A 27,993-nucleotide genomic window follows, 5' to 3' on the forward strand; every position below is an offset into this window, starting at 1 on the left:
TTTCAGTTCCCGCAGTGAGGTGTGTCGGCTGTTTAGTTGCCGTCTGATCTTAGTGCCCAATGTGAGGTGTGTCTGCTGTGTAGTTGCTGTCTTATCTCAGTGCCCACAGTGAGGTGTGTCTGCTGTGTAACTTCTGTCTGATCTCACTGCCCCCAGTGAGGTGTGTCTGCTGTATAACTTTTGTCTGATCTCAGTGCCCACAGTGAGGTGTGTCTGCTGTGTAGTTGCGTCTTATCTCATTGCCCACAGTGAGGTGTGTCTGCTGTATAGTTGCTGTTTGATCTCAGTGCCCACAGTGAGGTGTGTCTGCTCTATAACTTCTGCCAGATCTCAGTGCCCACAGTGAGTTGTGTCTGATGTGTAGTTGCTGTCTCATCTCACTACCCACAGTGAGGTGTGTCTGCTGTGTAGTTGCTGTCTGATCTCAGTTCCCACAGTGAGGAGTGACTCCTGTGTAGTTGTTTTCTGATGTCAGTGCCCACAGTGAGTTGTGTCTGCTGTGTAACTTCTGTCTGATCTCACTGCCCACAGTGAGGTGTGTCTGCTGTATAACTTCTGTCTGATCTCAGTGCCCACAGTGAGGTGTGTCTGCTGTGTAGTTGCGTCTTATCTCATTGCCCACTGTGAGGTGTGTCTGCTGTATAGTTGCTGTTTGATCTCAGTGCCCACAGTGGGGTGTGTCTGCTCTATAACTTCTGCCAGATCTCAGTGCCCACAGTGAGTTGTGTCTGATGTGTAGTTGCTGTCTCATCTCACTGCCCACAGTGAGGTGTGTCTGCCGTGTTGTTGCTGTCTGATCTCTGTCCCCACAGTTAGGTGTGTCTGCTGTGTAGTTGCTGTCTGATCTCAGTGCCCACAGTGAGGTGTGCCTGCTGTGTAACTTCTGTCTGATCTCAGTCCCCTCAGTGAGGTGTGTCTGCTGTGTAACCTCTGTCTGATCTCAGTGCCCACAGTGAGGTGTGCCTGCTCTGTAACTTCTGTCTGATCTCAGTGCCCACAGTGAGATGTGTCTGCTGTGTAGTTGCTTTCTGATCTCATTGCTCACAGTGAGGTGTGTCTGCTGTGTAGTTGCTGTCTGATCTCAGTGCCCACAGTGAGGTGTGTCTGCTGTGTAACTTCTGTCTGTTCTCAGTACCCACAGTGAGGTGTGTCTGCTGTGTAGTTGCTGTCTGATCTCAGTGCCCACAGTGAGGTGTGTCTGCTGTGTAGTTGCTGTCTTATCTCAGTGCCCACTGTGAGGTGTGTCTGCTGTGTAGTTGCTGTCTGATCTCAGTACCCACAGCGAGGTGTGTCTGCGGTGTCGTTGCTGTCTGATCTCAGTGCCCACAGTTAGGTTTGTCTGCTGTGTAGTTGCTGTCTGATCTCAGTGCCCACAGTGAGGTGTGTCTGTTGTCTTGTTGCTGTCTGATCTCATTCCCCACAGTGAGGTGTGTCTGCTGTGTAGTTGCTGTCTGATCTCAGTGCCCACAATGAGGTGTGTCTGCGGTGTAGTTGCTGTCTGATCTCAATGCCCACAGTTAGGTTTGTCTGCTGTGTAGTTGCTGTCTGATCTCATTGCCCACAGTGAGGTGTGTGCGCTGTGTGGTTGCTGTCTGATCTCAGTGCCCACAGTGAAGTTTTTCTGCTTTGTAACTTCTGTCTGATCTCAGTGCCCACAGTGAGGTGTGTCTGCTTTGTAACTTCTGTCTGATCTCAGTGCCCACAGTGAGGTGTGTCTGCTGTGTAGTTGCTGTCTGATCTCAGTGCCCACAGTGAGGTGTGTCTGCTGTGTAACTTCTGTCTGATCTCAGTGCCCACAGTGAGGTGTGTTTTCTCCTTCGCAGGACCAGATGGCTTCTGATCCCTCAGCAGTCGACATGTTCATCACAGGTATGGAACTGCATTCTACTTCCCTGATATTGTGGAAATATGAGCAGTTGATTGGATGTCAGGGAATTAGGCCATCCCTATCGTTGGTGCCTGATTATTCACTTTGTCCCCCTCTCCTTGTCTCCCTCAGGGGCTGATTGAGCTCTTTGTCCAGGAAGTTGTGTTTAACTGCAAAATATTGTCCGTATGTGAGATCTGAAATAAAAACATTAAGAGCTTCGAAAAACTCAGCAGGTCTGACAGCATTAGTGGATAGAGAAACAGAGTTAACGTTTCGAGTCAGTGTGACTGTTCACCGGATAAGTCTGAAGAGGAGCCACATTTGACTCAGAACATTAACTCTGTTTTTCACTTTGCTGATGCTGACAGACCTGTTGAGTTTTTCCAGCACTTTCTGTCTTTATGTTGTGTTTTAATTTCAGTTCATTATTTCTTGCCATCTTGATGTTCTGACTTCTGCTCAGTTTTGGGGTTTAATCCTGAGTTTTACTCTTGCTGTGGGTGTCAGTGCAGAATGCACTGAATGGAGCGCAGCATCAACACACAGCCTAATCTTTCAAACTTTAGAAGTTCGATGCCTCCAGCAATATATCAGTCTCCTGGAGCCTTCTTCCTCTCTCTGACGTTTTGAGCTTCCAGTGGTTTCGACTCCTTTTGATAGAGCTCTTCTCCACCTTCATTCTTCTGACAACATAAGGTTGAGTAGTGAATTTTAAATGTTTCGCACTGCAATGATAGGTTGTTTCTCACTACAGTATAAGGTCAGGGAGTGAAGGGTTCATGGTTCTCACTACAGTTTAAGGTCGGAGTGAAGGGTTCATGGTTCTCACTACAGCATAAGGTCAGGGAGTGAAGGGTTCATGGTTCTCACTACATTATAAGGTCAGGGAGTGAAGGGTTCATGGTTCTCACTACAGTATAAGGTCGGAGTGAAGGGTTCATGGTTCTCACTACAGCATAAGGTCAGGGAGTGAAGGGTTCATGGTTCTCACTACATTATAAGGTCAGGGAGTGAAGGGTTTGTGGTTCTCACTACAGTATAAGGTCAGAGAGTGAAGGGTTCATGGTTCTCACTACAGTATAAGGTCAGGGAGTGAAGGGTTCATGGTTCTCACTACAGTATAAGGTCAGGGAGTGAAGGGTTCATGGTTCTCACTGGAGTATGAGTAGTTGGGGAGGGTTTAAACTAACTTGGCAGGGGGGTGGGATCCTGAGAGGAAATTCAGCAGGGGGAGATGCACAGCCAAAATTAGAAGAGAGTGCAAGTGAGTCTGGAAGACATAGAAATTATAGGCCAGTTAAGGCACAAGGGATCTTGGCAAGGTTGGATGGTATTTATTTTAATGCAAGGAATCTGACGAATAAGGCAGATGAGTTGAGGGCACAAATTAACACATGGAAGTATGATGTCATTGCTGTCACAGAGACATGGTTGAGAGAGGGACAGGATTGGCAGCTCAATATTCAAGGATATAGGGTCTTCAGGTGAGACAGGGAAGGAGGTAAAAGAGGAGGGGGTATTGCAATATTGATCAAGGAATCAACTATAGCAGTAAGGAGGGATGACATCTTAGAAGGCTCCTCAAATGAAGCCATATGAGTAGAACTTAAAAACAAAAAAGGAGCAATCACATTGCTGGGAGTATACCATAGGCCCCCAAACAGTCAGAGAGAAATAGAAAAGCAGATATGTAGGCAAATTTCAGAGAAGTGTAAAAATAATAGGGTAGTAATAATGGGGAATTTCAACTTCTCCAACATTAACTGGGTTAGTCATAGTGTGATAGGTTTAGAGGGAGCAGAATTCTTAAAATGCATCGAGGAGAGTTTTTTAAGCCAATATGTAGAAAGTCCTACAAGAGAGGGGTGGTCCTGGACTTAATTTTAGGGAATGAAGCTGGGCAAGTGGTAGAGGTATCAGTGGGGGAGCATTTTGCAGATAGTGATCGTAATTCAGTTAGATTCAAGGTTGTTATGGAAAAGGACAAGGATGGGCCAGAAATCAGAGTTCTAAATTGGGAGAAGGCCGATTTTAGTAAGATCAGATAGGATTTGGCCAGAGTGGACTGGGAGCAGCTACTTTTAGGTAAATCTGCATCAGAGCAGTGGGACTCATTCAAGAAGGAAATAGGGAGAGTACAGGACCAACATATTCCAGTGAAGATAAAGGGCGGGACCAACAAATCCAGGGAACAGGATTGGATAAAGAGAAAAAAGGTTTTGGCAGATACCGAGGGCTCAAAACAGCAGAAGCCCTAGAGGAGTATAGAATGTGTAGGGGGGAACTTAAAAAGGAAATTAGGGGAGCAAAAAGCGGGCATGAAAAACATTGGCAGGTAAAATAAAGGAAAATCTAAAGTTATTTTACAAGTACATTTAGAGTAAGAGGATAACTAGGGAAAGAGCAGGCCCCATTAAGGACCAGAGTGGTTATTTGTGTGTGGAGCCGGAAGATGTAGGTAGGGTTCTAAATGAATACTTGGTGTCGGTGTTCACAAGTGAGAGGTACGACATGGGTATGGAAATCAGGTAGAAGGACTGTGATATAATTAAAGAAATTAGCATAGAAAGGGAGGAGGTTCTAAGGGGTCTGGCAGGCTTAAAAGTAGATAAATCTCCAGGCCCAGATGAAATGTATCCCAGGCTGTTGAGTGAGGCAAGGGAGAAGATAGCAGGGGCGCTGGCAATAATTTTCAATACCACTTTGGCCACAGGAGAGGTGCCAGAGGACTGGAGGACAGCCAATGTGGTACCGTTATTCAAGAAGGGAGGAAGGGATAAATCAGAGAACTACAGGCCAGTCAGTCTAATCTCAGTGGTGGAGAAACTATTGGAAGCAATTCTGAGGGGCAGAATTAATCTACACTTGGAGAGGTGGGGATTAATCAAGGACAGTCAGCATGGTTTTGTTAAGGGGAGGTCATGTCTGACCAAGTTGATTGAATTTTTCGACCAGGTGTGTAAATGAGGGCAATGCATTTGACGTAGTCTGCTTGGACTTCAGCAAAGCTTTTGACAAGGTCCCTCATGGGAGACAAATAAGGAACGTAAGAGCCCATGGGATCCAAGGCAATTTGGCAAATTGGATGCAGAATTGGCTGAGTGGCAGGAAGCAGGGGGTAATGGTTGAGGGATGTTTTTGTGACTGGATGCCTGTGTCCAGTGGGGTTCCACAGGGATCGGTGTTGGGTCCTTTGCTATTTGTGGTATATATAAACAATTTAAACTTGAATGTAGGAGAGTAGATCAGTAAGTTCGTGGATGACACGAAAATTGGTGGGGTGGTAAATAGTGAGGAGGCTAGCCTTAGATTACAGGAGGATATAGACGGGCTGATCAGATGGGCTGATCAGTGGCAAATGGAATTTATTCTGGATAAGTGTGAGGTGATGCACTTGGGCAGGACAAACGAGGCACTGGAATACATGATGAATGGTAGGACCCTGGGAAGTTCCGAGGATCAGAGGGACCTTGGTGTGCATGTCCACCTGTCCCTTAAGGTAAATAAGGTGGTTAAGAAGGCATATGGGATACTTGCCTTTATTAGCCGAGGCATAGAATATAAGAGCGGGGAAGTTATGCTGGAACTGTGTAAAACGCTAGTTAGGCCACAGCTGGAGTATTGCGTGCAGTTCTAGAATCCGCATTATAGGAAGGATGTGATTACACTAGAGAGAGTGCAGAGGAGATTTACCAGGATGTTGCCTGGACTGGAGAGTTTTAGTTATGAGGAGAGATTGGATAGACTGGGGTTATTTTCACTGGAGCAGAGGAGATTGAGGGGGAACATGATTGAGGTGTATAAAATTGAGTGGCATAGGGTAGACAGGAAGGAACTTTTCCCCTTGGTGGAGGGATCAATAACCAAGGGGGATAGATTTAAGGTAAGGGGCAGGATGTTTAGAGGGGATGTGAGGGAGAATTTTTTCACCCAGAGGGTGGTGGGAATTTGGAATTCACTGCCTGAAAGGGTGGTAGATGCAGAAACCCTCGTAATGTTAAAGAAGTATTTGGATGTGCACTTGCGAGGCCGTGGCATACAAGGCCAAGGGCCTAGTGCTGGAAAATGAGATTAAAATAAGTACTTGTTTGACCAGGGCAGACTCAATGGGTCAAAGAGCTTTTTTCTGTGCTGTAGACCTCTATGACTCTGAGGTCAGGGTGCGAAGGTTAATGGTTCTCACTGCAGTGTCAGGTCAGGGTGTGAAGGTTAATGGTACTCACTACAGTATAAGGTCAGGGACTGAAGGGTTAATGGTTTTCACATAAGGTCAGCTGGTGAAAGGTTAACGTTAATTTTCCTGTTTCTAGGCTCCTCATTCACAGAATGGTTTACCACCTTTGTTCTCAATGTTACATCAGAACGGTATCCCATCATCCGTGATCAGATCTTCCGGTCAGTGTGTCTTTGTGCGCCTCCGTGCATATATGCACCTGTGTCTATGCGAATCTGTCTGGGCATGTGGGCGCGCGCGTGTCTGGGCATGTGGGCGCGCGCGTGTCTGGGCATGTGGGCGCGCGCGTGTCTGGGCATGTGGGCGCGCGCGTGTCTGGGCATGTGGGCGCGCGCGTGTCTGGGCATGTGGGCGCGCGCGTGTCTGGGCATGTGGGCGCGCGCGTGTCTGGGCATGTGGGCGCGCGCGTGTCTGGGCATGTGGGCGCGCGCGTGTCTGGGCATGTGGGCGCGCGCGTGTCGGGGCATGTGGGCGCGCGCGTGTCGGGGCATGTGGGCGCGCGCGTGTCGGGGCATGTGGGCGCGCGCGTGTCTGGGCATGTGGCCGCGCGCGTGTCTGGGCATGTGGCCGCGCGCGTGTCTGGGCATGTGGGCGCGCGCGTGTCTGGGCATGTGTGCACGCGTGTGTCTGCGTGTGCACGTCAGTGGATGCATCAGTCTCTGTCTGTCACAGAATCACAAAATGGTTACAGCACAGAAGGAAGCCATTCGACCCACCATGCCTGTGCAGTTCACTTATTGCCACCACACCACCCCCCCCCAGCCTTCTCCCCCGTAACCCTGCACATTCTTCCTTTTCAGGTAATAATCCAATTCCCTCTTGAATGCCTTAATTGAACTTGTCTGTCTGCTTGTTCATGCATGTGCCCCTGCGCCTGTGCTTTTGTGTGTTTGTGTTCAGTCTGCCTGTGCATCTGCTGTGCCTGATAATCTGGTTTTGTGTGTGTGTGTGTGTGTGAGTGTGAGTGCCTGCCTGCCTGTGTATACTGTATGAGTGCATGTCCCATGCATGCCTGCTTATGCCCACAATGTTTAAACGGCCCTGTTACAGTCATATTGGGGTCCTTGCTGGATCGTGTGTCTGACTCTCTCAGCTTGTTTCGTTAACACGGTGCTCTCTTTCCCAGGTACATCCATGATGAGAAATGTGTGGCTCAAACGGGTGACATCATGATATCGGTGTCCACCTCTTTCCTTCCAGAGCTGAGCTCAGTGCACCCGCCCCATTACTTCTTCTCCTACAGGATTAGGTAAGCTGGCCTTCTCCATTCTTGTGCAATGAGTCTGCATTCACTCAATATTCTTTTGTTCTTCTGAGATTTGAACCATTCAGGCAACAGGAGACCATCTAGTAATGTAACTCAGGAAATGTTTTTTAAGCAACAAAAATAATACTTACCAAGGCTAGGCAGTGACTTTACTGGCCTTCTTCCTGGTTCAGCTGAGTGTGCACGCCCTCTTGCTCTTGCATTCACACTCTCTGCCAGTTCTGTGGTCTTCTGCTCCCAGCCTGAAAGCAGCCTCTTCTTCAGATTCTAATTGGCCATGACAGCGCATGATCAGCTTTTCTGCTTTTTCATTACATTTTATAGCTTTCTGCTGAGATTGTGGAGAAAGGAAATATCTTACCTCACGTAGTGGGGTGCTTTGAGAGTGTGAGATAAGCTCCAGATTTAACATTTGGACTCTTGTTCCAAAAGTCTTATTGATGTATGGACATCTGTAGAACTCTTACTAGGGCAGGCGCATATCAATATGTTTTGGTTGCAGGAAATGCTTTGCTACAATACTTTTTTGTCGTATCTGTTATAGGATGTTGGATACTGAGCTGGTGTGGTGTTGGAAGCCAGATGTGGTGGTCAAGTGCAGGAAGCACGATCTTGTCTAGGATGCCGTGGCTCTTGAGCATCTCTTTGAGTGTCTTAACGGCTGCCTCTGAGGTAGTTGTATTTGGTTGCTTCACTTCAACCCATCTGGAAAAATAATCCACCATCAGGAGCAATTTCCGTTTGAAGACAAATAAGTCAATGCCTAGCCTTTCCTGTGGCTGGTAGGAAACACTGTGGGGATGAGGGGCCCTCTTTGGCCCTGCCTGTACAGCTCACACACTTGGCAGTTTGCTGTGATGTCCTCAATCACCCTCGAAATGCCTGGCTACCAGACAGCGGGTTGGGCCCATGCCCTACACTTGGTGGTGCCAGGTGGCACTGGTGTATTTTTTTTGAAGTATCTCCTGAATGGAAATTGGGAAGACCAGCTGCTCAGTGCAGACCAGGAGATCATCTCTGGTGTTTTTGCTGTTTAAATGAAACTGTCATGCTGCCACTGCTTGGTCTCTGTTGTGGCCACTCTCATTGGCAGTAATGGTAGATTCAGGCACGTTCCTCATCCCACATTGGCAGTAATGGTAGATGCAGACACATTCCTTATCCCACATTGGCAGTAATTGTAGATGCAGGTACATTCCTTATCCCACATTGGCAGTAATGGTAGATGCAGGTACAGTCCTCATCCCACATTGGCAGTAATGGTAGATGCAGGTACAGTCCTCATCCCACATTGGCAGTAATGGTAGATGCAGGTACATTACTCATCCCACATTGGCAGTAATGGTAGATGTAGGTACATTACTCATCCCACATTGCCAGTAAATGTAGATGCAGGTACAGTCCTCATCCCACATTGGCAGTAATGGTAGATGCAGGTACATTCCTGATCTCACATTGGCAGTAATGGTAGATGCAGGTACAGTCCTCACCCCACATTGGCAGTAATGGTAGATGCAGGCACATTCCTTATCCCACATTGGCAGTAATTGTAGATGCAGGTACACTCCTTATCCCACATTGGCAGTAATGGTAGATGCAGGTATATTCCTTATCCCACATTGGCAGTAATGGTAGATGCAGGTACAGTCCTCATCCCACATTGGCAGTAATGGTAGATGCAGGTACATTCCTCATCCCACATTGGCAGTAATGGTAGATGCAGGTACAGTCCTCATCCCACATTGGCAGTAAATGTAGATGCAGGTACATTACTCATCCCACATTGGCAGTAATGGTAGATGCAGGTACATTCCTGATCCCACATTGGCAGTAATGGTAGATGCAGGCACATTCCTCATCCGGCATTAGCAGTAATTGTAGATGCAGGTACATTACTCATCCCACATTGGCAGTAATTGTAGATTCAGGTACGTTACTCATCCCACATTGGCCGTAATGGTAGAAGCAGGCACATTCCTCATCCCACATTGACAGTAATTGTAGATGCAGGTACATTCCTGATCCCACATTGGCAGTAATTGTAGATGCTGGTACATTACTCATCCCACATTAGCAGTAACTGTAGATGCAGGTACATTCCTCATCCCGCATTGGCAGTAATGTAGAAGCAGGCACATTCCTCATCCCACATTGGCAGTAATTGTAGATGCAGGTACATTACTCATCCCACATTGGCAGTAATTGTAGATTCAGGTACGTTACTCATCCCACATTGGCCGTAATGGTAGAAGCAGGCACATTACTCATCCCACATTGGCAGTAATTGTAGATGCAGGTACATTACTCATCCCACATTGGCAGTAATTGTAGATGCAGGTACATTACTCATCCCACATTGGCAGTAATTGTAGATGCAGGTACATTCCTCATCCCGCATTGGCAGTAATGGTAGAAGCAGGCACATTCCTCATCCCACATTGACAATAATTGTAGATGCAGGTACATTACTCATCCCACATTGGCAGTAATGGTAGATGCCGGTACATTACTCATCCCACATTGGCAGTAATGGTTGATGCAGGTACATTACTCATCCCACATTGGCAGTAATGGTAGATGCCGGTACATTACTCATCCCACATTGGCAGTAATGGTTGTTGCAGGTACATTCCTGATCCCACATTGGCAGTAATTGTAGATGCTGGTACATTACTCATCCCACATTAGCAGTAATTGTAGATGCAGGTACATTCCTCATCCCACATTGACAGTAATTGTAGATGCAGGTACATTACTCATCCCACATTGGCAGTAATGGTAGAAGCAGGCACATTCCTCATCCCGCATTGGCAGTAATGGTAGAAGCAGGTACATTCCTCATCCCGCATTGGCAGTAATGGTAGAAGCAGGCACATTCCTTATCCCACATTGGTAGTAATTGTAGATGCAGGTACATTACTCATCCCACATTGGCAGTAATTGTAGATGCAGGTACATTACTCATCCCACATTGGCAGTAATGGTAGAAGCAGGCACATTCCTTATCCCACATTGGTAGTAATTGTAGATGCAGGTACATTACTCATCCCACATTGGCAGTAATTGTAGATGCAGGTACATTACTCATCCCACATTGGCAGTAATTGTAGATGCAGGCACATTCCTCATCCCACATTGGTAGTAATGGTAGATGCCGGTACATTACTCATCCCACATTGGCAGTAATGGTAGATGCAGGCACATTCCTCATCCCACATTGGCAGTAATGGTAGATGCAGGCACATTCCTCATCCCACATTGGCAGTAATGGTAGATGCCGGTACATTACTCATCCCACATTGGCAGTAATGGTTGATGCAGGTACAGTCCTCATCCCACATTGGCAGTAATTGTAGATGCAGGTGCATTACTCATCCCACATTGGCAGTAATTGTAGATGCAGGTACTGTCCTCATCCCACATTGGCAGTAATTGTAGATGCAGGTACTGTCCTCATCCCACATTCGCAGTAATGGTAGATGCAGGTGCATTACTCATCCCACATTGGCAGTAATTGTAGATGCAGGTGCATTACTCATCCCACATTGGCAGTAATTGTCGATGCAGGTACTGTCCTCATCCCACGTTGGCAGTAATTGTAGATGCAGGTACTGTCCTCATCCCACATTGGCAGTAATTGTAGATGCAGGTACTGTCCTCATCCCACATTGGCAGTAATGGTAGATGCAGGTGCATTACTCATCCCACATTGGCAGTAATGGTAGATGCAGGTACAGTCCTCATCCCACATTGGCAGTAATTGTAGATGCAGGTGCATTACTCATCCCACATTGGCAGTAATGGTAGATGCAGGTGCATTACTCATCCCACATTGGCAGTAATGGTAGATGCAGGTGCATTACTCATCCCACATTGGCAGTAATTGTAGGTGCAGGTACTGTCCTCATCCCACATTGGCAGTAATGGTAGGTGCAGGTACTGTCCTCATCCCACATTGGCAGTACTGGTAGATGCAGGTGCATTACTCATCCCACATTGGCAGTAATTGTAGATGCAGGTGCATTACTCATCCCACATTGGCAGTAATTGTAGATGCAGATACATTCCTCAGCCCGCATTTGTTCCTAGCAAATCTGTTAGAATTTACGTGTGTTCTCTGGCAGTTATCTCCTTGTTAATTGGGAGGACGCTACCTGCTCATGGGAAGATTCATATCCTGTTTTGTCATAAGATCCACTGTGGCCCTGGAAAGTGTGCCTGCTGGTGTTTGATTTTTTCCTTGGGTGTTTACTGTCTCGCAGGCAAACCTCACAAGGTGCAGGTGGAATCGCTGGATTCAGGGAGGCAAGTTTGCTAACTCCTTCTCATCCAGGAATGAGACCAGTGGCTTATGGCCTGTTTCGATTGGGACCCTGAGGCCAATGATACAGTGTGAAAACTTCTCATGCCCACGTGACTGCAGGAGCTTCCTTTTCTGTGACGGTGTATCTTGTTTCTATGTCCAACAGCCAGCTGGATGTATTGTAGTCAGCAACGTCTATCCAGTTGTTCCTGGAATAGAACCGCTCCAAGGTCTGTGGACGAAGCAGCATCTGCTGTTCTGCTGGTGGGCAAGGCTGGGTGTAGGAGGCCAGAATGTCCTTGGAGAGCAGAATTGCCCTGATGTGATGAAAGCTTGCTCTTGATGTGAGTCTCAGCACCATGCCTGGCCTTACTTAAGTAGATGCCTCGAGGGTTCTGTGATTTGTGCCAGATTTGGTAAAAGTTTTGCCAGCTGTTCACCATTCCCAAGATCACTGGAGGCCTGGAATCAAGGATGAGGTTGGGAACTCACTAAGAGCTCTAGTTTTCTGTGGTCCCTGTGAGGCTTTTATTGCTGACATTGTGGCCCAGAAACCAAACTGATGTTTTGGAGAGCTCGCATTTGTCATTCTGCCTCAGCCCTGCTTCCTGCTGTGAGTAACTCGTCACGTTCATGCACCGCTGCACCATGAACCAATATAACCAGTATGTGGCAAATAACCCCCGAAGGCCCTACTAAATGGCCTACATCACACGTTGCTCTGTCCAACACCAGGCTGACCACCCCCCTCAGATGTGGGACATGTGCTCTCTTACATCACTATGGGCAGCCTTGAATTCAGTTCTATATTAACACTATGTGCCAGATCTGCCAGTGCTTGGTGCAATTTAGTTAAAACTAGTAAGAGTACAAGTGACACATAGCCTGGCTATATCTATACAAAGTACATATAAAATCAGTGCATAAGGATGAGTGGTGTGTTAAAGTTGAGGTAGCAAGATACACAGAGCAGAGAGCTACATAGTTATGAAAACTTAATTCTAAGCTTACAGAACCAAAGATGGTTAAATGTTGTGGTGGAAAGTAACTGCTTCTGTTTTCACACTTATGCAAGTTAAAAGGACTGGACGATTTCTCAGTAAATAAGACTAACCGTTTGAAGCCTTGCAGCTGTTTTTCTTCACCAAAGGCTTTGAACCTTAGGAAATACAAATAATTAAGTGTTAATTGCTGGTGACTGTAATGGCAATGCACTCAGATCCGATCAACCTTGACAGACTTTAGCACTTGTTTTGTGATCGAAGCATAAAGATAAAACATTGCATTTGTCCCGTAATGAAACCATAAAAGGAGAACGCTCAGTGAGGTGAGACCACATGGTGTTTCTCACTCGTCACTTGAGGATGTGACGACAAGGAACTAGCCACATGATGTACGAGTGTCCTGCATTGACGACAGTGAAACAGAATATCATATTGGGTTAATTCATTAATATACTTTGATCATTACACACAACGAAATTACAAATGATTTGTATATAACTATTAAACCCAAACTTTTCTACACTACAGAAGAATATTGGATTCTTCGTTAAATTAGTTGCTCGTCGCTTCTCATATTCTCTCTCTTTGTTTCCTGTCTCCCTCAACATTGACTTCAATTCTTCAGGAACCTAAAGCCCTCTCTCCAGCACCATCTCTGCAATACACTCTCAAGGATACACTCTACTGCTTGGAGTCATACCTAGCGCAAAGGAAGGTTGTGGTTGTTGGAGGTCAGTCATCTCAGTTCCACAACATCACTGCAAGGGTTCCTCAGGGTAGGCTCAGGGTTCCTAGGCCCAACCATCTTCAGCTGCTTCATCAATGACCTTACTTCCATCATAAGGTCAGAAGTGGGGATGTTCGCTGATGATTGCACAATGTTCAGCACCATTCGTGACTCCTCAGATACTGAAGCAGTCCATGTCCAAATGCAGCAAGACATGGACAATATCCAGGCTTGGGCTGACAAGTGGCAAGTAACGATCGTGCCACATAAGCGTCAGGCAATGACCATCTCCAACAAGAGAGAATCCAACCATTGCCCCTTAATGTTCAATGACATTACCATCACTGAATCCCCAATATCAACATCCTAGGGGTTGCCGTTGATCAGAAATTGAACTGGACTAGTCATATAAATACTGTGGCTTTAAGAGCAAGTCAGAGGCTAGGAATTATGTAATGAGTAACTCGCCTCCTGACACCCCAAAGCGTGTTCACCATCTACAAGGCACAAGTCACGAGTGTGATGGAATACTCTCCACTTGCCTGGATGAGTGCAGCTTCTACAACACTCAAGAAGCTGGACACCATCCAGGACAAAGCAGCCCAGCTTGATTGGCACCACATCCACAAACGTTCACTCCCTCCACCATCGAAGCACAGTAACAGCAGTGTGTGTACCATCTACAAGATGCACTGCAGGAATTCACCAAGGCTCCTTCAACAGCAACTTCCAAACCCACGACCACTACCACCCAGAAGGACAAGGGCAGCAGATAGATGGGAACACCACCACCTGGAAGTTCCCCTCCAAGTCACTCACCATCCTGACTTGGAAATATTTCACCGCTCCTTTACTGTCGCTGGGTCAAAATCTTGGAACTCCCTTCCTAACAGCATTGTGGGTGTACCTACACCACATGGACTGCAGCAGTTCAAGGAGGCAGCTCACCACCACCTTCTCAAGGGTAACTAGGCAATAAGTAGGCAATAAATGCTGGCTTAACCAGTGGCACCCACATCCTATGAAAGGAATAAAAGAAAGTTTGTGACACCGGGAGTAATCCGGAGAGTACTACCTTTGAGGTCCAGATTGCTAGTTTCTATTCCAAGCTCCCTAAACTCTGCCTGAAGGAGCACATCCCTCTTTCTACCCCGGTCATTGGTTTCAATATGGACCATGAACTTTGGGCTGTTCACTCTCCTCAGAATATTCTGCATTCACTCAGTGACTTAATGACCTTGGCACCAGGGAGGCAACACACCATCCAGGAGAACCACTGCAGCTGTGGAAATGTTGGTCTGTTCCCTGAACTATGGAATGCCCTGTCACTAACGCTTCTCCAACTTCCCTTCTGTCCTCCCCTCCCACCCTGCACACCTGAATAATGGGTGATGCCCTGAACATGGTTCTGGCTGCACTCACAGTCATAGGGCAGAATCTTATGCCTGACAGGCAGGTGATCACGCAAGATGACATCGACTGATCCTCCCGACCTCATTGCACACATAACCATATTTCGCTTGACGGGCATGCGTCACCGTCAGAAGTGTGCCCACGACAGTTATGAGGGCAATTAAGCCCATTAATGAAGTAATTGTCTGTGATTTTACGTGGCCTGTCCAACCTTACGGTTGGCAGACAGGCAAATCGCACAGACAGCCTTTGCATTTTTCATCGAACCTCATCCAAGGGTGGGATGAAATCTCCATTAGGAAATAAAATAAAAATAAATATCTGGGGACAGCATTTTTATGATGTATGCTTTCAGGTGCTTATTGTGATGCATGGACATTTCTTTGCAGCTTTTTGCACATTTATTTGATGATTTGAAGGCCTGCAACTCCCTGCTGCAGCTATCTGCTTTCTCACAACGCTCACCCGGAGTGATGTCATCGTCCGCTCTCTTCCCACCCGCCACCTCCACAGTGCTGAGCGTTTCAGGGCGCCGTTCACACTGGCTGGTAATTGGCCGGCAGCATGAAATCGCTGTCAGGAGCCCATCATGGTCGGCGGTCCATTTCCCAGCTGCTCTCAGGCCTGCTGATCACACACGCATGCCTGCCAAGGGTAAAATTCAGACCAAAGAGTCAAAATGGCTCAGAAGGAGGCTATTCATCCCATCGTACCCATGCTGGCTGTCTGTACAGCAATCCAATCATTCCTATTGTTCCCCCTTCATCCTGCAGCTTTATTCCCTGCAGCAAATGGCTATCCAATTACTTTTTGTAATCATTCATTGTCTCCGCTTCCACCACCCTTATAGGCAGCGAGTTCTAGGTCATTACCACTCACTGTGTCATAAAGTTCTTCCTCACATTCTCCCTGCACCTCTTGCTGAAAACCTTAAATCTCTGTTTCCTAGTCATCAGCTAATGGGAAGAGTTTTTCCTTTTCTACCTTATCTGTCCTTATCTTGTACACCTCTATCAAATCTCCCCTCAATCTCCTTTGCTCCAAGGAGAACAATCTCAGCTTCTCCAGCCTAACCTTGTAGCTAAAATCCCTTGTGCCTGGAACCATTCTAGTAAATCTCGTCCGCACCCCCTCAAGGATCCACCGTCCTTCCCATTCCATCATTCTCATCGGTGTTCAGAACTGAATAACGGTTTGAGAGGGAGATGGATTCCTGCATTAGCTGCCTTGCTCCTCCTCGACAACCTGGCGGTCACATATTTCCTCCTTACCTACAAACTTCTAAATTCGGCTGTTGTTGGTGTTGCTGCAATTGGAGAGGGCACACTTCCTTATGGGGTTGTTTAGAAATCCCTATCCAGCTATTTAATGGCATATTCTGTATAGTTTGTGCACTGTCATTGATTATTCACAAATAATTTATCCATGCTTGCATCTGATTACTGCTTGATTGCCTCAAAAATGAATTTTCCACCTTGGGCTGATTAAAAGCTATATTTAGTTACTTCAGGATTTCCAAGGAAAAAGTTGGATGCTGACAGTCCAGGGCTCAATCTCCTCTCTGGACTGATATATAGTTGGATGCTGACAGTCCAGTGCTCAGTCTCCTCTCTGGACTGATATATAGTTGGATGCTGACAGTCCAGTGCTCAGTCTCCTCTCTGGACTGATATATAGTTGGATGCTGACAGTCCAGTGCTCAGTCTCCTCTCTGGACTGATATATAGTTGGATGCTGACAGTCCAGTGCTCAGTCTCCTCTCTGGACTGATATATAGTTGGATGCTGACAGTCCAGTGCTCAGTCTCCTCTCTGGACTGGTATATAGTTGGATGCTGACAGTCCAGGGCTCAATCTCCTCTCTGGACTGATATATAGTTGGATGCTGACAGTCCAGTGCTCAGTCTCCTCTCTGGACTGATATATAGTTGGATGCTGACAGTCCAGTGCTCAGTCTCCTCTCTGGACTGATATATAGTTGGATGCTGACAGTCCAGTGCTCAGTCTCCTCTCTGGACTGATATATAGTTGGATGCTGACAGTCCAGTGCTCAGTCTCCTCTCTGCACAGATATATAGTTGGATGCTGACAGTCCAGTGCTCAGTCTCCTCTCTGGACTGATATATAGTTGGATGCTGACAGTCCAGTGCTCAGTCTCCTCTCTGGACTGATATATAGTTGGATGCTGACAGTCCAGTGCTCAGTCTCCTCTCTGCACAGATATATAGTTGGATGCTGACAGTCCAGTGCTCAGTCTCCTCTCTGCACAGATATATAGCTAAGTGATGGGAACAAATGCACATGACAAATGTGAGCATGTGTGACATTGCCAAGGACCCCTCCAAGTTGGTGTCAGGAGATGCATTTTTAAAAACTGCGGGATGACCATTTCCAGAAACGCACTGTCCATGCAGCGCTCAGCCTTGTAGATACACTAGCTGCTGCTCAAACTCAGAGACCTGGAGCTCCAGCTGATGCAGCTGACAATACTTCTGGCACACATGGTCTTCCAGGACATGAGAAGCATCTAAGGTTTCCCACTCGGGGAATGGGATTGAGATGTCCTGCCAATCCTCTATTCGTTAGACTAACTAATGTAACAGAAATAACTGAAGAGTTATTGAAACTTATGAAAGAATTATATAAAAAATGTTTATCGAGCTCATTAACTTCAAATTACAGAACTTGAGTAATCCAATAAAAATAGACATGCTCCACTAACAGGATGTTGCCATCAAGCCAGACAGATGCTGTGCCTATCATACAAATGAGTAATGTGGTATATGAGTTTCAGTGCCAGTGTGATGTCAGGTATGTAGGTTGGACATCCCAATGACAGGTGGATCATATCAAACAGCATATCCCTTTGATTGTTCACAACAGGCAAAACACTGACCTCCCTACCCAACCAGTGTTTACAAAACGCAAAACAGTGTCCAACATTAGATGTGATTCTGCGATTAGACAGCACTTGCTAAACAATCCTGATTGTGCTAAGAACAACAGTGAAAACCAATTTAAGATTGTCGGGCTCACACCCACTAGAATCCACATACATTCACATGCACGGCCCTGTTCTTTGCAGACAACAGGAACATGTCCACACTTTGCATTTTTACAACTAAACAAAAGCTTAAGGAACAGTCATTCCCCGGTTCATTCCCCAGGGCAATGTCTTGACCAATTAGAGTCAACCTGCCTGGTTTGAATTGGAACAAAACTGGGCCGTTAGCTGTTTCACACTGCATTCTCCATGGCAACGCCTCCACCTATCAAAGTCCACTTGCCAACTCTTCTCAGGCAATATAAATTGTTGTTCCCTGTAACAGTTGGTAATTTCCTGCGAGTTATTCTGATGAGTGCAAAACTGAAAGCTTTGGCATGTCTAATTTTCTCAGCAACTTTTTGTTACTTTAACTTCGATTTCCAGTTCTGAGTTTGACACCTCCCTCACTTAAAGAACAAAGATTAAGTTTTTGCAAAAAACTCATCAATCATCTGCGAGTGGTTCTGTAACATCAATTCTTGGTTTTTATTTGATGTTGATTAATGCTCTGAGATCAGCGACGCTCCGGTATCTCTTGCTGCTGAGTTGTTTATCTATCATCAATCCTCTCCTGTGATGCTCTCGGTCAGTGTTTTTGATCTCTGTTACTGATGATCTTCCTTAGAATCTAAATATTGGTGGTCTTGTCCGAACCAAGGACCATTCTTTTTAATAATTGTTCATATATTGCAGAAAGATTGGTTACACTTCTGAATCTGTCTGAACGCCATTGCAGTTGAACTGCTGTGAAAGGGTTAATGGTGCTCGGTTTCTCTGTACAGGATAGAAATGGTGAAGGATGCCTCACCAGACAGTGTCTGTCAGCTGGACAGTCGTTACTGGAAGATAACCAATGAGAATGGAGATATCGAGGAGGTCCAGGGTCCTGGAGTCGTTGGTATGGAATGTTTGAGTCCAGTGATCGGGGCATTGGGCAGTAATGGGGTATGGGGATGGGGTACAAAGTGGCAGAACCTGGGCATTGGGTCTGTAGGCAGCATCTTTATCCAGGTTTAGTTGTTGCTGATGCCACGTCTTGGGCAATGTCTCGTTTGATCTGACAGTAGGGGGTGGTCGGGACAGATTTCCAAGAATGGAGCTAGAAGGGAGCAGAGAGCAGAGACAGCCAACATCCTAAACAAGGAGCCACTCTCCCCACTCTGCAGTAAACAATTGGCTGGCCAATCAGGCATTTACAGCGGTAGCACCGGGTTCGATTCTAGTGTAGACACGAGCTGATGGCAAACAATGCAATTCCTTCCAGTGCATTCTGATATATGTAATAACAGGACTCAATTAGAAACCGGCACCTGGCTCAAGAAACATTGGATTTCTCACAGCATTGACAGTGCGCTTACCGAACGGCCATCAAAGTGGGATATTGCCAGTGATGACTGGGTTGCCTGGGATTGAAGGAAATCATAATAGGGTAGGTAGAGACAGTGAGTGGACATTGCAGACAGAGGCAGGGACAGTGGCGGGGCAGTGGACAGTGTGGACAGCAGCAGGAACAGCAAGTAGACAGTGTGGACAGCAGCAGGGACAGAGAGTGGACATTGTGGACAGCAGCAGGGACAGTGAGTGGACAGTGAGGACAGCAGCAGGGACAGTGAGTGGACAATGCGGACAGCAGCACGGACAGTGAGTGGACAGTGTGGACAGCAGCACATACAGAGAATGGACAGTGCAGACTGAGTGGACAGTATGGACTGTGGTAGGGACAGCCAGGGTTCAGTATGGACAGCGGCAGAGACAGTGAGTGGACAGTGCCACCAGTGAGTGGACAGTGCGTACAGCAGCAGGGGCAGAGAATGGACAGTGCGGACAGCAGCAGGGACAGTGAATGGACAGTGCAGACAGGGAGTGGACAGTGTGGACTGTGGTAGGGACAGCCAGGGTTCAGTGTGGACAGCTGCAGAGACAGTGAGTGGACAGTGCCACCAGTGAGTGGACAGTGCCACCAGTGAGTGGACAGTGCCACCAGTGAGTGGACAGTGCGGACAGCAGCAGGGGCAGTGAATGGACAGTGCGGACAGCAGCAGGGACAGTGAGTGGACAGTGCGGACAGCAGCAGGGACAGTGAGTAGACAGTGTGGACAGTGAGTAGACAGTGTGGACAGTGAGTGGACAGTGTGGACAGCAGCAGGGACAGTGAGTGGACAGTGCGGACAGCAGCAGGGACAGTGAGTAGACAGTGTGGACAGTGAGTGGACAGTGTGGACAGCAGCAGGGACAGTGAGTGGACAGTGTGGACAGCAGCAGGGACAGTGAGTGGACAGTGTGGACAGCAAGTGGACAGTGTGGACAGTGAGTGGACAATGTGGACAGCAACAGGGACAGTGAGTAGACGGACAGTGTGGACAGCAGCAGGGACAGTGAGTGGACAGTGTGGACAGCAGCAGGGACAGTGAGTGGACAGTGTGGACAGCAAGTGGACAGTGTGGACAGTGAGTGGACAATGTGGACAGCAACAGGGACAGTGAGTGGACAGTGTCAACAATGGTAGGGACAGCGAGAGGACAGTGTAGAAAGCGGCAGGGGCAGTGAGTGGACAGTGTTGATAGCAGCAGCGACAGCAAGTGGACAGCATTGACAGCAGGGACAGTGAGTGGACAAGCGGCATGGACAGTGAGTGGACAATAGCAGAGACAGTGAGTGGACAGTGCCACCAGTAAGTGGACGGTGTGAGCAGCAGCAGGGTCAGTGAGTGGACAGTGGCAGAGTCAGTGAGTGGACAGTGGCAGGGGCAATGAGTGGACAGTGGCAGGGGCAATGAGTGGACAGTGGCAGGGGCAGTGAGTGGACAGTGGCAGGGGCAGCGATTGAATAGTGGCAGGGACAGCGAGTGGACAGTGGCAATAGTGAATGCAAATAGCAGCAGGGACAGTGAGCGGGCAGTGCTAATGGCCAGAGACAGTGTGGGCAGTGAGTGGACAGCGCGGACAGCGGCAGGGACAGAGTGGGGAGTGTGGACAGCAACGGACAGTAAGTAGAAAGTGTCGACAGCAACAGGGGCAGTGAGTGGACAGTGGCAGGGGCAGTGAGTGGACAGTGGCAGTGACAGAGTGGGGAGTGTGGACAGCAACGGACAGTAAGTGGAAAGTGTCGACAGCAGCAGGGACAGTGAGTGGACAGTTGGTTAGCAGCAGGGACAGTGCGGCCAGTGAGTGGACCGTGCTGACAGTGACAGGGACAGAAATAGGACAGTATGGACAGCAGCACGGACAGCAAGTGGAGTGCGTGGACAGCAGCATGGACAGTGAGTGAACAGTGCGGACAGCAGCATGGACAGTGAGTGAACAGTGCGGACAGTGAGTGTACAGTGCGGACAGCAGCACGGACAGTGAGTGAACAGTGCGGACAGCAGCATGGACAGTGAGTGAACAGTGCGGACAGCAGCATGGACAGTGAGTGTACAGTGCGGACAGCAGCATGGACAGTGAGTATACAGTGCGGACAGCAGCATAGACAGTGAGTATACAGTGCGGACAGCAGCATGGACAGTGAGTGGACAGTGCAGACAGCAGCAGGGACAGAGTGGGGAGTGTGGACAGCAGCACGGACTGTGAATGGACAGTGCGGACAGCAGTAGGGGCAGTGAGTGGACAGTGTGGACAGTAGCACAGACAGTGAATGGACAGTGCAGACAGTGAGTGGACTGTGGTAGATTCAGCCAGGGTTCAGTGTGGACAGTGGCAGAGACAGTGAGTGGACATTGGCAGGGTCGGTAAGTGGACATTGGCAGGGTCAGTGAGTGGACAGTAGCAGGGTCAGTGAGTGGACAGTGGCAGGGTCAGTGAGTGGACAGTGGCAGGGTCAGTGAGTGGACAATGCCGCCATTGAGTGGACAGTGCAGAAAACGGCAGCTTCAGTGAGTGGACAGTGTGGACTGTGGTAGGGACAGCCAGGGTTCAGTGTGGACAGTGGCAGAGACAGTAAGTGGACAGTGCCGCTAGTAAGTGGACAGTGTGGACAGCAGCAGGGACAGTGAGTGGACAGTGCAGACAGCAGCACGGACAGTGAGTGGACAGTGTGGTCAGCAGCATGGACAGTGAATGGACTGTGCAGTCAGCAGCCGGGACAGTGAGTGCACAGTGCGGACAGCAGCAGGGACAGTGAGTGGACAGTGTGGACAGCAGCAGGTACAGTGAGTGGGCAGTGCGGACAGTAGCACAGACAGTGAATGGACAGTGTGGACAGCAGCACCGACAGTGAGTGGACAGTGCAGACAGCAGCATGGACAGTGAGTGGACAGTGCAGACAGTAGCTCAGAGAGCAAGTGGACAGTGCGGACAGCAGCACAGACAGTGAGTGGGCAGTGGCAGCGACAGTGAGTGGGCAGTGGCAGCGACAGTGAGTGGACAGAGGCAGCGACAGTGAGTGGACAGTGGCAGGGACAGTGAGTGGACAGAGGCAGGGACAGGGAGTGGACAGAGGCAGGGACAGGGAGTGGACAGAGGCAGGGACAGTGAATGGACAGTGGCAGCGACAGTGAGTGGACAGTGGCAGCGACAGCGAGTGGACAGTGGCAGGGACAGTGAATGGACAGTGGTAAGGACAGCGAGTGGACAGTGGCAGGGTCAGCAAGTGGACAGTGGCAGGGTCACTGAGGGGACAGTGGCAGGGACAGTGAGTGGACAGTGGCAGGGACAGTGAGTGGACAGTGGCAGGGTCAGTGAGTGGACAGTAGCAGGGACAGTGAGTGGATAGTGGCAGGGACAGTGAGTGGATAGTGGCAGGGACAGTGAGTGGACAGTGGCAGGGACAGTGAGTGGACAGTGGCAGGGACAGTGAGTGGACCGTGGCAGGGTCACTGAGTGGACCGTGGCAGGGTCACTGAGTGGACATTGGCAGAGACAGTGAGTGGACAGTGCCACCAGTAAGTGGACAGTGTGGAGAGCAGCAGGGTCAGTGAGTGGACAGTGGCAGGATCAGTGAGGGGACAGTGGCAGAGTCAGTGAGGGGACAGTGGCAGGGTCAGTGAGGGGACAGTGGCAGGGTCAGTGAGGGGTCAGTGGCAGGGTCAGTGAGGGGACTGTGGCAGGGACAGTGAGTGGACAGTGCTGACATCAGCAGGGACAGTGAGTGGACTGTGCGGACAGCAGCAGGGACAGTGAGTGGACAGTGCGGACAGCAACACGGGCAGTGAATGGACAGTGCGGACAGCAACATGGACAGTGCGGACAGCAGCACGGACTGCAAATGCACAGTGCAGACAGCAGCAGGGGCAGTGAGTGGACAATGCCACCAAGTGAGTCGACAGTGCGGACAGCAGCACGGACAGAGAGTGGACAGTGCGGACAGCAGCACGGACTGCGAATGGACAGTGCGGACAGCAGCACGGACAGCGAGTGGACAGTGCGGACAGCAACATGGACAGTGAGTGGACAGTGCGGACAGCAGCACAGACAGTGAGTGGACAGTGCGGACAGCAGCAGTGACAGTGAGTGGACAGTGCGGACAGCAGCAGTGACTGTGAGTGGATAGTGCGGACAGCAGCACGGACTGCGAATGGACAGTGCGGACAGCAGCGTGGACAGTGCGGTCAGCTGCATGGACAGTGAGTAGAGCTTGTGGACAGCAGCTGGGCCATTGAATGGACAGTGCAGACAGGGAGTGGACAATGTGGACTGTTGTGGGGACAGCCAGGGTTCAGTGTGGACAGCAGCAGAGATAGTGAGTGGACAATGCCGCCAGTGAGTGGACAATGCGGACAGCAGCAGGGGCAGTGAGTAGACAGTGTGGACAGCGGCAAGGACAGTGAGTGGGCAGCGTCGACAACAACAGGGACAGTGAGTGGACAGTGCCACCAGTAAGTGGACAGTGTGGACAGCAGCAGGGTCAGTGAGGGGACAGTGGCAGGGTCAGTGAGTGGACAATGCTGCCAGTGAGTGGACAGTGCGGACAGCAGCACGGACAGTGAGTGGACAGTGCGGACAGCAGCAGGGACAGTGAGTGGACAGTGCCAACAGCAGCACGGACAGTGAGTGGGCAGTGCTGACAGCAGCACGGACAGTGAGTGGACGGTACGGACAGCAGCAAAGACAGTGAGTGGACAGTGCGGACAGCAGCAGGAACAGTGAGTGGACAGTGCAGACAGCAGCAGGGTCAGTGAGTGGACAGTGCGGACAGCAGCACGGACAGTGAGTGGACAGTGCAGACCGCAGCAGGTACAGTGAGTGGACAGTGCAGACAGCAGCATTGTCAGTGAGTGAACAGTGCGGACAGCAGCACGGACAGTGAGTGAACAGTGCGGACAGCAGCATGGACAGTGAATGGACATTGTGCACAGCAGCAGGGACAGTGAGTGGACAGTGCGGACAGCAGCAGGGACAGTGTGTGGACAGTGCGGATAGCAGCACGGACAGTGAATGGACAGTGCGGACAGCAGCACGGACAGTGAGTGAACAGTGCGGACATCAGCACGGACAGTGAATGGACAGTGTGGACAGCAGCAGTGACAGTGAGTGAACAGTGCGGACAGCAGCACGGACAGTGAGTGAACAGTGCGGACAGCAGCACGGACAGTGAATGGACAGTGTGGACAACAGCAGTGACAGTGAGTGGACAGTGCGGACAGCAGCAGGGTCAGTGAGTGGACAGTGCGGACAGTAGCACAGACAGTGAATGGACAGTGTGGGCAGCAGCACGGACAGTGAGTGGACAGTGCAGACAGCAGCATGGACAGTGAGTGGACAGTGCGGACAGCAGCACGGACATTGAGTGGACAGTGCAGACAGCAGTATGGACAGTGAGTGGACAATGCAGACAGCAGTATGGACAGTGAGTGGACAGTGCGGACAGCATGGACAGTGAGTGGAAAGTGCAGACAGTAGCTCGCAGAGCGAGTGGACAGCGCGGACAGCAGCACAGACAGTGAGTGGACAGTGGCAGGGACAGTGAGTGGACAGAGGCAGGGACAGTGAGTGGACAGAGGCAGGGACAGTGAGTGGACAGAGGCAGGGACAGGGAGTGGACAGAGGCAGGGACAGCAAGTGGACAGAGGCAGGGACAGCGAGTGGACAGAGGCAGGGACAGCGAGTGGACAGAGGCAGGGACAGCGAGTGGACAGAGGCAGGGACAGCGAGTGGACAGAGGCATGGACAGCGAGTGAACAGAGGCAGGGACAGTGCGTGGACAGTGGCAGGCTCAGTGAGTGGACAGTGGCAGTGACAACGAGTGCACAGAGGCAGGGACAGAGAGTGGACAGAGGCAAGGACAGCGAGTGGACAGAGGCAAGGACAGCGAGTGGACAGAGGCAAGGACAGCGAGTGGACAGAGGCAGGGACAGCGAGTGGACAGAGGCAAGGACAGCGAGTGGACAGTGGCAGGGTCAGTGTGTGGACAGTGGCAGGGTCAGTGAGTGGACAGTGCGGACCGTATTGGGGCAGTGAGTGGACAGTGCGGACAGTGGCGGGGACAGAGTGGAGAGTGTGGACAGCAACGGACAGTAAGTGGAAAGTGTCGACAGCAGTAGGAGTAGTGAGTGGACAGTGCGGACAGCAGCAGCGACAGTGAGTGGACAGTGTCCACCCTGTCCACTTGCTGTCCCTACCGCTGTGTGGACAGTGCGGACAGCGACAGTAACATTGGGTGGATAGTGAGGACAGCAGCACGGACAGTGAGTGGACAGTGCGGACAGCAGCAGGGACAGTGAGTGGACAATGCGGACAGCAGCAGGGACAGTGAGTGAACAGTGCCGACTGCAGCAGGAACAGTGAGTGAACAGTGCCGACAGCAGCAGGGACAGTGAATGGACAGTGCCGACAGCAGCATGGACAGTGAGTGGACAGTGCGGACAGCAGCGGGGACAGTGAGTGGAAAGCGTTGACAACAACAGGGACAGTGAGTGGACAGTGGCAGAGACAGTGAGTGGACAGTGCCACCAGTAAGTGGACAGCGTGGACAGCAACAAGTTCAGTGAGTGGGTAGTGGCAGGGTCAGTGAGTGGGCAGTGGCAGGATCAGTGAGTGGACAGTGGCAGAGCCAGTGAGTGGACAGTGGCAGGGTCAGTGAGGGGGCAATGTGGACCGTATTGGGGCAGTGAGTGGACAGTGCAGACAGTGGCAGGGACAGAGTGGAGAGTGTGGACAGCAACGGACAGTAAGTGCAAAGTGTCGACAGCAGCAGGAGTAGTGAGTGGACAGTGCGGACAGCAGCAGCGACAGTGAGTGGACAGTGTCCACCCTGTCCACTTGCTGTCCCTACCGCTGTGTGGACAGTGCGGACAGCGGCAGTAACATTGGGTGGATAGTGCGGACAGCAGCAGGGACAGTGAGTGGACAGTGCGGACAGCAGCAGGGACAGTGAGTGAACAGTGCTGACAGCAGCACGGACAGTGAATGGACAGTGCGGACAGCAGCAGGGACAGTGAATGGACAGTGCGGACAGCAGCAGGGACAGTGAGTGAACAGTGCTGACAGCAGCACGGACAGTGAATGGACAGTGCGGAGAGCAGCAGGGACAGTGAATGGACAGTGCCGACAGCAGCACGGACATTGAGTGGACAGTGCGGACAGCAGCATGGACAGTGAGTGGACAGTGTGGACAGCAGCAGGGACAGTGAGTGGACAGTGGCAGAGACAGTGAGTGGACAGTGCCACGAGTAAGTGGACAGTGTGGACAGCAGCAGGTTCAGTGAGTGGGCAGTGGCAAGGTCAGTGAGTGGGCAGTGGCAGGATCAGTGAGTGGACAGTGGCAGAGTCAGTGAGGGGTCAGTGGCAGAGTCAGTGCGTGGACAGTGGCAGGGTCAGTGAGGGGACAGTGGATGGGTCAGTGAGGGGACAGTGGCAGGGTCAGTGAGGGGACTGTGGCAGAGACAGTGAGTGGACAGTGCCGACATCAGCAGGGACAGTGAGTGGACAGTGCAGGCAGCAGCACGGACAGTGAGTGGACAGTGCGGAGAGCAGCATGGACAGTGAGTGAACAGTGCTGACATCAGCAGGGACAGTGAGTGGACAGTGCGGAGAGCAGCATGGACAGTGAGTGAACAGTGCTGACAGCAGCACGGACAGTGAATGGACAGTACGGACAGCAGCATGGACAGTGAGTGAACAGTGCTGACAGCAGCACGGACAGTGAATGGACAGTACGGACAGCAGCACGGACAGTGAGTGGACAGTGCGGACAGCAGCAGGGACAGTGAATGGACAGTGCCGACAGCAGCAGGGACAGTGAGTGAACAGTGCTGACAGCAGCACGGACTGTGAATGGACAGTGCTGACAGCAGCATGGACAGTGAGTGGACAGTGCGGACAGCAGCAGGGACAGTGAATGGACAGTGCCGACAGCAGCAGGGACAGTGAGTGAACAGTGCTGACAGCAGCACGGACAGTGAATGGACAGTGCGGAGAGCAGCAGGGACAGTGAATGGACAGTGCCGACAGCAGCACGGACAGTGAGTGGACAGTGCGGACAGCAGCACGGACAGTGAGTGGACAGTGTGGACAGCAGCAGGGACAGTGAGTGCACAGTGGCAGAGACAGTGAGTGGACAGTGCCACGAGTAAGTGGACAGTGTGGACAGCAGCAGGTTCAGTGAGTGGGCAGTGGCAGGGTCAGTGAGTGGGCAGTGGCAGGATCAGTGAGTGGACAGTGGCAGAGTCAGTGAGGGGACAGTGGCAGAGTCAGTGCGTGGACAGTGGCAGGGTCAGTGAGGGGACAGTGGCAGGGTCAGTGAGGGGACAGTGGCAGGGTCAGTGAGGGGACAGTGGCAGGGTCAGTGAGGGGACAGTGGCAGGGTCAGTGAGGGGACAGTGGCAGGGACAGTGAGTGGACAGTGCCGACATCAGCAGGGACAGTGAGTGGACTGTGCGGACAGCAGCACGGACAGTGAGTGGACAGTGCGGACAGCAGCAGGGACAGTGAGTGGACAGTGCCGACATCAGCACGGACAGTGAATGGACAGTGCGGACAGCAGCAGGGACAGTGAGTGGACAGTGCGGACAGCAGCACGGACAGTGAGTGGACAGTGTGGACAGCAGCAGGGACAGTGAGTGGACAGCGTCAACAACAACAGGGACAGTGAGTGGACAGTGGCAGAGACAGTGAGTGGACAGTGCCACGAGTAAGTGGACAGTGTCGACAGCAGCAGGTTCAGTGAGTGGGCAGTGGCAGGGTCAGTGTGTGGGC

At 50.3% G+C, this 27,993-nt stretch overlaps 1 protein-coding gene across 1 annotated transcript in view; it reads left to right on the plus strand.

The window, feature by feature from the left end:
- The window catches only part of fbxo3 (F-box protein 3), a 245,428-nt gene that overhangs the window by 191,460 nt on the left and 25,975 nt on the right, over positions 1 to 27,993 (plus strand). Inside the window, exons 3-6 of the mRNA XM_041174300.1 lie at positions 1,824 to 1,869; positions 6,181 to 6,265; positions 7,231 to 7,353; positions 18,646 to 18,761. Of these exons, the coding sequence (XP_041030234.1) occupies positions 1,824 to 1,869; positions 6,181 to 6,265; positions 7,231 to 7,353; positions 18,646 to 18,761 (370 nt within the window). The remainder of the gene's footprint in view (positions 1 to 1,823; positions 1,870 to 6,180; positions 6,266 to 7,230; positions 7,354 to 18,645; positions 18,762 to 27,993) is intronic.

The sequence above is a fragment of the Carcharodon carcharias genome, chromosome 25, assembly GCF_017639515.1.
Source record: "Carcharodon carcharias isolate sCarCar2 chromosome 25, sCarCar2.pri, whole genome shotgun sequence".
NCBI lineage: Eukaryota > Metazoa > Chordata > Chondrichthyes > Lamniformes > Lamnidae > Carcharodon > Carcharodon carcharias.